This window comes from Sus scrofa, chromosome 17 (assembly GCF_054392235.1).
Source record: "Sus scrofa isolate SSC_HxYL_T2T_F1_AM1 chromosome 17, Sscrofa_HxYL_maternal_Yorkshire_Landrace_v2.0, whole genome shotgun sequence".
Classification (NCBI taxonomy): Eukaryota; Metazoa; Chordata; class Mammalia; order Artiodactyla; family Suidae; genus Sus; species Sus scrofa.
In genome coordinates, this window is record NC_139399.1 from 45,968,017 (window position 1) to 45,981,746 (window position 13,730).

Consider the following 13,730-nt stretch of genomic DNA (forward strand, 5'->3'; position numbering starts at 1 on the left):
AATAACTCAAAGATAGGGAATAAGTCATGCGGCTGTCTGGGGGGAAGAATGCTCAAGTTGAGGGCAAAAGCTCTGAGGCTAAGTATGCTTGGTGTTTTTGCCAAACAGTAAGGAGGCTATATGCTGGAGCCGAGTAAAGAGGGAAAGGAAGAGAGACTAGGAGTATTTGGAGACAGAGAGGTGATGAGGGACTAGATTGAGTAGGAACTAGTATTAGGGCAGTGCGAGGACTTTTACTTCAAAGTGATTTGGGAAGCTCTCCAGCATTTTGAGCAGAGGAATGACATGATCTGACTTACATAATGGTGATTTTGGATTAGGATGGTAGACGCAGATGTGAAGAGAAGTAGCCTAGTATAAAGATAATTTGAATTAATAATGGATTACAGTAAATTTGGAGTGTGTAAGGGCAAGGTGATTGGAGAAGTTTTCCTGGAAGGAAAAGATGAAAAGATTATTTACCTTTCTTTGTCCCATACTATAGGGCCTCTGGGTGAAAGGAAAGTGAAGTCGTTGGCTCTACAGCAAGGGTTCACGATCTGTAGCCCACCATCTAAATCTCTCACTAATAATTTTGTTTGGGAGTTCCCGTTGTGGCTCAGCAGAAATGAATCTGACTAGCATCCATGAGGATGCAGTTTAGATCCCTGACCTCCTCAGTGGGTTAAGGATCTGGCATTGCTGTGAGGGGTCATATAAGTCACAGATGCAGCTTGGATCTTGCATTGCTGTGGCTGTGGTGTAGGCTGCCAGCTACAGCGCCCATTTGACCCCTAGCCTGGGACCCTCCATATGCCGTGGGTGGGGCCCTAAAAAAAAAAAAAGACAAAATAATAATAATAATTTTGTTTGTCCATAGTGTTTAAAACTTTTAAAAATTGTCAACACTGAAAAATTCAGAAACAGATTGCAGGCCAATCATGAAAAACTGAAAAAATTGGCAACATCGAGTCCTTATTCCCAGAGGGCCGAAGTTGACAGGAGCTAAATTTAAGTGCTAGATGCCTCCTTTTGCCAGAGCATGTATTTGTCAATGTTCCAGTCCCTGTCCCTCCTTATTTCCACTCCCCAAACTGCGATTAAGTCATGGGACATGTGCTGCTATTTTTTCTTTTTTTGATATAGTAAAAGGTTTTATTTACTTATTATTCAAATTTTAAAATTATAAAAATATTCCCCATATATAAAATGTAGAGATTTATATTATAGACATTCACTTATTAATTTTCTACACTTAACACATAGATATTTCACCTAGTCTTTTTTTTTCCTTTCATCTTTGGCTTCCCAAAATGAAAGTATGAAGTTCCTGGGCCAGCAATCAGATCCGAGCGGTAGTTGTTACCTATGCTGCAGCTGCAGCAACGCCAGATCCTTTAACCCGCTGTACCAGCCTGGGGATGGAACCTGCATCCTGCTGCTGCAGAGACACCACTGATCCCATTGTGTCACAGTAGGAGCTCTACACCTAGTCTTTTAAAATTGAACTCTAATCTATTTACAATATTATTATTATTATTAATTTATTTATTTATTTATTTTTTGCTATCTCTTGGGCCACTCCCACGGCACATGGAGGTTCCCAGGCTAGGGGTCGAATCAGAGCTATCGCCGCCAGCCTACTCCAGAGCCACAGCAATGCAAGATCCGAGCCGCGTCTGCAACCTACACCACAGCTCACGGCAACGCCGGATCCTTAACGCACTGAGCAAGGCCAGGGATTGAACCCGCAACCTCATGGTTCCTAGTTGGATTCGTTAACCACTGCGCCACGACGGGAACTCCTTTATTTACAATATTATATTGATTTTAGTTATATGACTAGTGATTCAATATTTTCATACATTACAAAAATTATCACAATAGGTCTAGTTACCATCTGTCACTATATAAAGTTATTACAGTATTATTGACTATATTCCCTATGCTGTACATTACATCCCCAAGACATATGTATTTTATAACTGAAAGTTTGTATCTCAGTTCCTTTACCTATTTCACCCATCCTTTCACCCCTTCCCCTCTGGCAACCACAGTTTGTTCTCTGTATCTATGAGTCTATTTCTGTTTCATTATGTTTGTTAGTTTTGTTTTGTTCGTCCACATATAGGTGAAATCATATGGCATTTATCCATCCATGTTATTGCAAATGGCAAGATTTCATTCTTTTTATGGCTCAGTAATATTCCATTGTATCTATACCCCACATCTTCTTTATCCATTCATCTATTGATGGACACTTAGGTTGCTTCCATATCTTGGCTGTTGTAAAGAATGTTGCAGTGAACATATGGATCATATATCTTTTTGAATTTGTGGTTTTATTTTCATTGGATAAATACCCAGAAGTGGAATTTTAATTTTTTTGATGAATCTCTACTCTTTTCCTTAGAGGTTGTACCAATTTTACATTCCCACTGACAGTGCATAAGGTTTCCCTTTTCTCCACATCCTTGTCAACATTTGTTATTTGTTGTCTTTTTGATAATAGCCCTTCTTACAGATGTGAGGTGATATCTCATTGTGGTTTTGATTTGCATTCCCCTGATGATTGGCAATGTTGAGCATCTTTTCATATGTCAATTGGTTATCCATATGTCTTTTTGGGAAAATGTCTATTCAGGTCCTCTGCCCATATGTTAATCACATTGTTTTTTGGATATTGAGTTGTATAAGTTCTTTTTATATTTTGAAGAGTAACCCCTAATTGGATATATCATTTGCAAATATCTTTTCCCATTCATATTTGTATGGGACCACCAAAGACCCCAAGTAGCCAAAGCAATCTTGAGGAAGAAGAACAAAGCTAAAAGTATCACAGTCCCTGATTTCAAACTATACCATAGATAGTATGGTACTGGCACAGAAACAGACACATAGATCAATGGATCACAATAGAGAGCCCAGAAATAAACCCATGCATATTTGATCAATAAATCCTACAGCAAATGAGATAAAAATATACAATGGTGAAAAAAACAGTCTCTTCAATAAATGGTGCTGGAAAAACTGGACAGCTATATGCAAAAGAATGAAACTACACCACTTCCTTATATCATATATAAAAATAAACTCAAAATGGATTAAAGACTTAACTGTAAAGGAGTTCCGATTTTGGCTCAGTGGAAACAAATCTGACTAGCATCCATGAGGATGCATGTTCAATCCCTGGCCTCGCTCAGTGGGTTAAGGATCCAGTGTTGCCATGAGCTGTGGTGTAGGTCACAGATGAGGCTTGGATCTGGCATTGCTGTGGCTATGGTGTAGGCCAGAGGCTACAGCTCCAATTAGACCCCTAGCCTGGGAACCTCCATATGCCATGGGTGTGGCCCTAAGAAGACCAAAAAGACTTAACTGTAAGATCTGAAATCATAAAACTCCTAGAAGAAAACAGCCAATAAGCTCTTTTATATCAGTCTTAGTAATATTGTTTTGATATGTCCCCTCTGGCAAGGGCAATAAAAGCAAAAATAAGCAAATGGATAGCATCAAACTAAAAGCCTCTTGCACAACAAAGGAAATCAACAAAATGGAAAGGAAACCTACTGAATAAGAGAAATTTGCAAATGACTTATCTGATAAAGGGTTAATATCCAAAATATGTAATGACCTCTTACAATTTAATATGCTGCTATTTTCTCATAGAAAAGTTAAGAGGAAAGTGAACTATTTCTTAGCTCTATAAAAATTTTTTCTTTCATTTGGTACACTATACTCATTTCTGTTACCTACCTGTGCACTGTTGATTTTTGAGTTTACAACTCCCAGTGTAGAGGAAAGAGGCCTGGACTCTGAGTCCTGGTCCCTGCTCTACCATAACCTATAGTGTTACCTTCAGCACAGCAAATGGACTCTTTGGATTTCCTTGGAATTAGGAGGCTAAATTGGATGTTCTTTCAAAAACCCTAGAGGTCTCAAGCTATTGCAGCAGGCCAGAACTTTATTCCTTCCACCCTTCCCAACCAGCCAGGGGCCCCAGCTGAATGTGCATGTCAGAGAAAGAAGACACAGAAGGAGTAAGGTGCCCATATCAATAATGTATGACTTGAGCCCAGAGCCAAGGAGAGGGATGCACTGTGTGTGTGTGTGTGTGTGTGTGTGTGTGTGTGTGTGTGTGCGCGCGCGCGCGTCCCTGGAAGTGGGCTCAAGTAAGCTGTTCTTGTATAGGTTTGTGCTTATCAATTCCTGTGTACCTTCTATGTTTCAGGCTGTATTCTAGGTGCTAGGGATGTAGCAATAAATAAGACAGAAAAGGTCTTTGTTATCATGGAGCTTATAGTCCAATGTACGACACAGATAATATACAAGTGAATAAAATACATGAGCTAATTTCAAATCATGGAAAGTTCCATGAATAAAATAAAACAGAATAATTAGATAGTTTCTGGAGGGGCAAGCTGTGCTCATGGTGGGTATGTAAATGTATAGTACATACACTTGCAGATAGGCCCTCGTTTTGAGTACTAGGTCCATTTATTTTTTTTATTTATTGTCTTTTTTACCTCCTTTCTTTTTTTTAGGGCCACACCCACGGCATGTGGAGGTTCCCAGGCTAGGGGTCTAATCGGAGCTATAGCTGCCAGCCTACGCCAGAGCCACAGCAACGTGGGATCTGAGCTGCGTCTGCGACCTATACCACAGCTCACGGCAATGCCGGATCCCCAACCCACTGAGTGAGGCCAGGGATCAAACCCACAACCTCATGGTTCCTAGTTGGATTTGTTTCCACTGAGCCATGACAGGAACTCCCATGTATTTATTTTTTTAAATTTATTATTTATTTAAGGGCTATTTGGGTCTATCCGTGCAAATGCAGCTTTTATTCCCAGGACATTTGTGTATTGGAACATGTGATTTTATGTATGTGAGCACACACAGATCAGCTGGTGTGTAGTACACATATGGGGACATGTGTGCATGGGCGTGTGGTGTGTGTTGGCATTTTAGCTGTAACTAGAGATGTTCCGGTGGCACTCGGTGGCATTTGTCAGTGAGCCAGTTAAGGAAATGGCTTTTTTGCATCTGGCATTCAGGGCCATTTGCCAGCTTCCTCTTTCCCTGTTCCTTCCCACTTTAGAGAGCTCTCTGTGCTTGTCTCTCAGCCCTAGGAGGGCTAAGCCAAGGAGAGGATAGTAACTGACTCATCAGGCCAGGAGGTGGAGAGAGACTGGTAATCTTCTGTGAAATCTCCAAAGCCCGGGCTTCCCTGTTAGTCCCTGTCCTTCACCTTATGAGGAGAAAGAGCCTGACTTAAAATAAGAAGACCTGAGGATCTATTCTTGGCTCTGCCACTTATTATTGTGTGACCTTGGCCAAGCTATACATCTCTCTCGTTTTCAGTCACCTCCTTCCTAAGCATTCTGGGTAGTTAGGAAGGAGAGGGCGCACAGTGACCTATAGTATTTAGAGAGGGCTATGCGGTGCTGGTGCATTTGGGAAGGCATTCTGAGCAGGGGCAATGGCATCTTAAAAGTGTGGAGGTGGGCCTTTGTGTATAAGAGAAGCCAGGAGGAAATTATTTAGAATAAAATTCCAACTTCTTACCATGTCTACAAGGTTCTATGTGATCTGGCTGCTGCCTAGCTCCGATTCTTACTCTCCTCGTTCACTATGCTATAGCCGTACTGGCTTCCTTTCTGTTGTTTGAATAGAAAAAGCTCTTTACCACCTCAGCCACTCTCCAAATTTTGATGTTCCCTTTGCCCAGGATTCTCTTCCCAAGAACTCATATAGTTGCTTACTTGTCATTACTCAGGTCTTAGTTCAAATATCTCCTCCCTAGGGAGAGACCTTCCCTGAGCATCTTTATCTATCTATCTATCTATCTATCTATCTATCTATCTATTCAGGGCCACACCCACTGTACATGGAGGTTCCCAGGCTAGGGGTCAAGTCAGAGCTGTAGCTGCCAGCCTACACCACAGCCACAGCAATGCTAGATCCAGGCCAAGTCTGTAACCTGTGCCACAGCTTGGGGCAACACTGGATCCTTACCCCACTGAGCAAGGCCAGGGGTCGAACCTGCATCCTCATAAATGCTAGTCAGACTTGTTTCCATTCAGCCACGATGGGAACTCCCTTGACCATCTTATTTAAAGTAGCAATCGGAGTTCCTGTTGTGGCACAGCTGAAACTAATCTGACTGGGAACCATGAGGTTGCTGGTTCGATCCCTGGCCTTGCTCAGTGGGGTAAGGATCCGGCATTTTTGTGAGCTATGGTATGTCACAGATGTGGCTCGGATCTGGCATTGATGTGGCTGTAGCGTAAGCCAGGAGCTGTAGTTCCGATTAACCCCTAGCCTGGGAACTTCCATATGCTGAGGCTGCAGCCCTAAAAAGCGAAAAAAAAAAAAAAAAAAAGTAGTTATCCTCTGGCGTTCCCTGGCGGCCCTGGTGATTGAGGATCCGGCACTGTTACTTTCCTGGCTTGGGTCACTGCGGTGGTACAGTTTTGATCCCTGGCCATGGAACTTCTACATGCTGCTTTAGTCATATGTTACTCATTTTTAAATATCTGTAGAATGAAGTACTATTGGGTCAAAGTATATGTGCATTTTAAATATTGATATATATTAGAAGATAGCTACTATTTTTGGCCATGCCCTCAGCATGCAGAAGTTCCAACAACTTGAAATATTTATTTGTTAAATAAATTATGGCATATACAAATAGTGGAACATTATGCAGATGACAAAGAAAATGAAATAGCACTATAAGTCTTGATGGAAAATGATATCAAGGTATAAACACACACACACACACATATATATATATTTTTTAAAGTGGCCACACTCATGGCATGTGGAAGTTCTCAGGCCAGGGCTTGAATCTGAGCTGTAGCTGCAACTTATGCCGTAGCTGCAGCAACACCCTATCCTTTAACCCACTGTGCCAGGCGACTCAAATCACCGCAGTTGAATTCTTAATCCACTGCACCAGAGTGGAAACTCCAAATTATATTGTTTTCATTTTTTATCTTTTTAGGGCCACACCTGAAGCAGATGGAAATTCCCAGGCTAAGGTTTGAATTGGAGCTGCAGCTGTCAGCCTACACCACAGCCACCGCAATGCCAGATCCAGGCTGCCTCTGTGACCTATGCCATAGCTCACTGCAACACAGGATCCTTAACCCACTGAGCAAGGCTAGGGATCAAACCCACATCCTCATGGATACTAGTCGGGTTCGTTACCACTGAGCCAACAATGGGAACTCCTCCAAAGTATATCGTTAATTTAAAAATAAAGCAAGATACTAAAGTTCCATACTTAAGATTCATGCAGTTTATTGGGTATATATTATACTCAATAAAAAGAAAGATACAGAATAGTGTGTATTGTATGCCATCATTTGTATACAAAAAAATGAGACTATATAAACATAAATACACGTATCTTCGCTTGTCTAATAGGTCTGTCCTGTGGTTAAAGCAGCTCTTTCGCATCTCTGCCCGTTTTGTGCTTGGCTGGGGCCTAGGAAGTACATATTTCTTTTCTGAACAGCATTAAAATTCAGGTTTTTAAATTCACTTTTTAAACTTCCATCTTCAGTCATATCCAAGGACATTACGAAAGAGGCTAACAGGGTAGACTTCTTCCAAAGTGATTTCTTGGTCACTCCACACTAGATCAGTTGCCCTACACCCTCAGTATTACTAGGAGTAGCTCTGTCTGCATGCTGTCTATTTCTGGAAAGTTACACAACATAGCAGTTACAGTGGTTGCCAGTAGGCAGGGTGATTGGAGGAGAGAGGTGGAAGGGACACTTCTCATCACATATATTTTTATGCAGTATCATTTGTCTGTATTACTTATTTTAAAATCATAAAATTGAAAAAAAAACAATGGGGAATATTCTTATAATTGAATCTTTGCATACAGTCATGAAAGTTCCTTAAGATATCTTTTTATTATTTATTTATTTATTTAGTCTTTTTTTGCTATTTCTTTGGGCCACTCCCACGGCATATGGAGACTCCCAGGCTAGGGGTCGAATCGGAGCTGTAGCCACCAGCCTACGCCAGAGCCACAGCAACACGGGATCCGAGCCGCGTCTGCAACCTACACCACAGCTCATGGCAACGCCGGATGGTTAACCCACTGAGCAAGGGCAGGGACCGAACCCGCAACCTCATGGTTCCTAGTCGGATTCGTTAACCACTGCACCACGACAGGAACTCCAAGATATCTTTTTAAAAGTATTTCTGTCACATTATTATTTCATTCTTTATGTCCTTTGTAATGCTTATCATAATCTGAAATTATCTTGGTTATATTTTTTACTCGTATATTTCCTGCCCTATCATTGGAATATAAGCTCCATGTTGTCAGCGATCTTGCTTATCTTGTTCCTCAGTGCCTTATTTCTTTACATACACATAGCACATAGTAGTTGAATAAACAAATGAAGAAATGAAGGAATGACTATAGGAAACCAGGCTGAAGCCTAGAAAGGAATTGGAGGCAAGGCTGAGGAGGTAGATATAAATGTGGATCAGAATTACCTACTGATTCTTTATACCAGCTTGCAGTAAAGAAGCAGATTCTTTGGACCCTGTGATCATGATTCAGCAGGACTGAATTTGGGCTCAAGAATCTACATTTTAACAAGTTCCCTAGGTGATTTGGGTTCGAGTGATATGGAGACCCCACTTTGAATAATACCAATGCAGTGTTGACATCACTTTCAGGAGGAATCACATCCATGATATCATTTCTCCTTAATACACGCCTTGAATGGAGGAGAGAGGACTTGTGGCATAGTGGGTTAAGGATCCAGCATTGTCACTGCAGCTGCCTAGGTCGCTGCTATGGTGTGGGTTTGATCCCTGTCCTGGGAACGTCTACATGCCACAGGTGCAACCAAAAAGAAAGAGAGAGAGAGGGAGGACCATCGTCACATTTTATCAAATTAGATGATATTCAGAGTTGGCAGTGCATTTTCCAACGATACACAGCTTGTGTATAAAGTGTACCTTGAAGGTCAAATATCTGACCAGTCATCTCAAGGAGTGGAGGCAGATGGCTACCATCACAGGATATTCTTAGGCCTTGTTGTTACTCAACGAATTTTATGACCGTTCCTATTTTGGGGGTGGGGAGAAGTCATCCTCTCTAATGGCTCTTTCTGATGTATCTCAGGGAAGGCAATGAGCCAGAGGATACCACCCAGATCACATACCGTGAGCTTCTGGTCCAAGTATGTCAATTCAGCAATGTTCTCCGAAAACAGGGTAAGTGGGGGGATATGGGGAGAAGACTGGAGAGCCCAGCCTTGGGGGATCTGAGAACCTGGGGGGAGTAGACAAGGAATAGAAGGAATCTGGTAACAGAGGAACGGAAAAGTTCAGCTGAGGGGAGGGAGAGGATGAGAGGGAGCAAGTAGCAACAGGAGGGATCCACCGTGGTCCATGATCTGTGTCCTTTACTTGCAGGCATTTGGAAGGGCGACCGAGTGGCCATCTACATGCCTATGATACCGGAGCTTGTGGTGGCCATGCTGGCGTGTGCCCGCCTTGGGGCTCTGCACTCCATTGTGGTAGGAATTTGGGCTGGAAAAAGGGGCCTGATGGGGGATGGGGCCTAGGAGAAGTTGGTTGGGCCTAAATGATGAAGAATTTTTTTTTTATTTTATTTCCTTTTGTGGGGGGTGCTCCCATGGCATATGGAAGTTCCCAGGCTAGGGGGTCAAATAGGAGCTACAGCTGCCGGCCTATACCACAGCTCACAGCAACACCAGATCCTAAATCCACTGAGCAAGGGCAGAGATCAAACCTGCATCCTCATGGACACTAGTGGAATTTGTTTCCACTGAGCCACAGCAGGAACTCTTGATGGAGGATCTTAAGAATAGACTAAGGCATTCAGGATGATTGTGTCATAGGTTACTTCTCAGTTACCCAGTTTCTTCTAGGACCTTGGAACTGAGACCCTGAAGGTTTTGTGAGTGACTCCTTTCTTTGCTCGCTTGATGCGTGGGTCTCTCTCTCCCTCAGTCTTTCTTCCCTTCTCTAGTTTGCAGGCTTCTCTTCAGAGTCTCTTTGTGAACGGATCCTGGATTCCAGTTGCAGCCTTCTCATCACTGCAGGTGACTAATTCTCTCACTCCTTCTCCAAAACCCACACACCCAAAGTCTTGGTCTTCAGCCAGCTAATTTGTATTTGGGACTGCTCAGACTGAGGGGTAGGGATGGCCTACCTTGTATTTTCTGGTTCCACATCCACCGACCCTCTGTCATCGCAAATCAGCTGAAAGAGCCAAAGTCAAGAGGCCCACCCTCTTCCTCACTAGGGATAAGGGGCTAGAAGTGTGGTGCCTTCCTAAGGCCTGGATTTCTGTTGCTCCCCAAAGATGCTTTCTACAGGGGGGAAAAGCTTGTGAACCTGAAGGAGCTGGCTGACGAGGCCCTGGACAAGTGTCGGGAGAAGTAAGTGTGTTTGGTCTGTTGGCTACTGCTCTGAGTTGACTGGGCCTTTCCACTTTGTCCCCACTACACTAAATTGACATGGGTGGGTCCTGCCAAATTCTCTTTTGAGCCAGCCTGCCCACCACTTCAGGCTTTTCTTTCCTCCAGGGGTTTCCCAGTGAGATGCTGCATTGTAGTCAAGCACCTGGGGCGGGCCGAACTGGGCTCAAGTGACTCTCCCAGCCAGTCCCCCCCGCTTAAGAGGACATGCCCGGATATGCAGGTGAGTCTGGTATTACTATGCCCTCCTCTGGGCTCAGAGTGGCTTCCTCTTCCTGCCCAGGAAGTTCCTGATGTCCTTCTTTGTCTCCTCATCATATGCTGAGGATCAGGGAGCAATCCTAGGAATGGCTTCTCTGGCAGGGCTGGCTGAGAGCTGGGGGACTTTGACCTTGAATGAAGAGAGCCACTTGTACTTTGGGAGCTTATTATGAGAGATTGTAAGGAAGATGCCTGTGCTGGTTGGGGTATTCTGATGAGCTAAAGGGACATTTAGGGCTTGGGTTAGAAATGGGCTGACTTGGGTGACTGTAGTCATCCTGCTGACTGGGCTGTAGTTTGGGGTGGGCTACTTGCCTGGTCCCACGATGAAAGGATCAGGTTCTGGCCCTCAAGATATGGCCCTTGTCAGCTTTGGATTCAGTGCTTCTGGTGGAAATGGCAGAAAAGCTCAGTGGTGGCCTCTAGTTCTAGGGCCTGAGGATGAAAGATTTAGGGCCCAGAAGGACGGAGCGATCCTGAGATTCTGTGACTTGAGGGGCTCCGAATACTCTTAGGGCTAGAGAGGATTCAGTCTGGTCTAGGGAGATTGTAGCCTCCTGTCAGTATCAGGAGCTCTTCTGCGTACATAGTGGCTGTGAATAGAATCAGAAAAACGGAGGCTGGGAGGACCAGTGCGGGGGGGTGGGAGGGTGCTGAGCGAGAGGAGGTTTGGGGCACACTGATCCTTCTCTCCTACTCTCCTGCACTTGGACTCTACTCACCGCCCTTTCCATGGGCTCTTAACAGGATAAGCCGAAAGGGAAACCCAAGCGCATCTGGCCCCAGGTATCCACTTCTGCGCTGCCTTGGGCACTGCTTCCCTGCGTGCTTGTTGTGTGTTCATCTGCTCTTTGCCTGTTTGCCCCGTTGAGTGGCTGCCAGACCTAACTCCCTTCTCTTTGACCCTGGGTCCTTTGCCATCTAAGTCACTCTGAAGGGTTGTGAAACCAAGTGCCTGTTGCTACCTCTCTGAATTGGCATAGAGCGTAGATCTCAGAGAGGTGGCAACAGACATCCCATTTCACTCCTTCTGCTCAGAGTGATATTGTGGCAGAGAGGACCAAGTAAACTGTGGGAAAGTTTTTACTGTGCACTTAGCTGGGGCAGAGACAGGAGAGACAGGAGGAGGAACAGGTAGAGGAGGTGGATAGACCTTGACCTTGGGAACTCACCACCAAACTGGGGAGTTGGATATGTATTATAATGAAAACCTGAGTTTTATATAGGGCAGCAGAGAAAAAATATATTTATAAACTGCTTTGGGATTTACAAAAACTACACACAAACTCTGATGGGATTAAACCCTAAATTGAACAAAAGTTACATTGCAGGTGGTTCTAAGAAGGGGAATCCCTAAGTGGGGACTCAGAGCAGATTAGTTTAGAGGAGAGACTGGGCTTGGAGTCCAGAGACCAATTTTTAGCTATATGACCTTGAATGAGTCACCTGTTCTCTCTAGGCTTCAGTTCCCTTATCAGCAATAGAGAGATGAGAGTAGATGCTTAAAAAGAACCTGCTTCCCTTACTAAAACAAAATATAAAAGCTACCATTCCTCTGGGTGTTATCATCCTCAGAGGGTGTCTTACACTAAATCTGCTATGATCTACCTCTTAGCTAATGGTAAATATAATACTCCTTTTCTCTATTCTCATCAGCATGGTGGAGACAGATCTGATTCCCAGGGGACAATGATTTCATTTTTAAAACTCAGGCAGGGACTTAAGACTTTTCTCTTGAAAGAGGAAACAAACTTAGTGGTTGGAGTATAGGCTCTGGAGACAGACTACTTGGGTTCAAATCTTTTTTTTTTTTTTTTTTTTTTGTATTTTTGCCATTTCTTGGGCCGCTCCCGTGGCATATGGAGGTTCCCAGGCTAGGGGTCTAATCGGAGCTGAAGCTGCTGGCCTACACCAGGGCCACAGCAACTCGGGATCCATGCCGCATCTGCAACCTACACCACAGCTCACGGCAATGCCGGATTGTTAACCCACTGAACAAGACCAGGGATCGAAGCCGCAACCTCATGGTTCCTGGTCGGATTCGTTAACCACTGCGCCATGATGGGAACTCCTGGGTTCAAGTCTTGACTCTGTCGTCTGCTATTGTGGGAGCCTGGGCAAGTTACTTAAACTGTATTGCATCAGTTTTCCCATCTGTAAAAGGATAATAATTATACCTACTTGATAGGTTTTCATCAATATATGTAAGGTGTCTGGCACAATAGTAACTACTCCATAAATTTTTGCTTTTATTGTTTCTCATATAGCAGGAAGACTGGCATTTCCAAAAGGGAATCTAGAAAAGAAATAAACTCTTATAATTCTTAATACCTTCAGGCCACAGGCTCCTGGATTTCTGTTTCTTGGAAATGAAAATAGTCAGTTACCAAAAAACCAAAGACCACAAAAACAGGCTTACAAAGTCCATGTTTGCTGGTCTGAGAACTTCCGTCAAAGCTGCAGAAATCTTGGCAGAGCTCCACAGCCCCTCATCATAAGCAGTCTTCAAGGGAGGGCCTGGCATAATTGGCAGGTACCCTCCTTAACCATCTCACCTATGAGCTTTCTCATGTTCCTCTCTCACACCTGGCAGCTGTCCTCCCTGAGGCTATCCTGGTCCAACAATAAGGCCAACTCCTTGATTCTTATTTCAGAAAATTCAAACCTTTTCCTGGTTCAAAGCTCCAGGCCCTCATAGGTATACACCCAATTCTCAACCAACATTTGTGCCACTGATTGAGCTCACTTTGCTTCCTGGTGCTGGTTATCAGCTCCACACCTGCAATACCCACCCCACCCCTTCTTCCCACACACCCTCAGAGGAAACAGTTTTACAAGATTATATGAGTCCTCTCATTGCCATAGTGAAACCACCTTGCCTTTACATGTGATTAGTGCCTTTTCTATGAAATTCACACCAGCACTGTAGACCAGCCCCATTTGCCCAAAGCAATATTGACACACTTCTGCTTAAATACATGAATGCCCTCCTCTCAGGTAGGTCAT

General features: G+C 43.8%; 1 protein-coding gene across 4 annotated transcripts in view; it reads left to right on the forward strand.

Annotated features, from left to right (window-relative positions):
- Nucleotides 1-13,730, forward strand: part of ACSS2 (acyl-CoA synthetase short chain family member 2) — a 59,784-nt gene that overhangs the window by 36,411 nt on the left and 9,643 nt on the right. For 2 of the 4 annotated variants that reach the window (XM_085002661.1, XM_005672862.4), the window contains exons 3-8: nucleotides 9,140-9,231; nucleotides 9,433-9,536; nucleotides 10,013-10,085; nucleotides 10,349-10,424; nucleotides 10,572-10,686; nucleotides 11,472-11,510. In XM_085002661.1, the coding sequence (XP_084858787.1) occupies nucleotides 9,140-9,231; nucleotides 9,433-9,536; nucleotides 10,013-10,085; nucleotides 10,349-10,424; nucleotides 10,572-10,686; nucleotides 11,472-11,510 (499 nt within the window). 4 annotated transcript variants of the gene reach the window in all.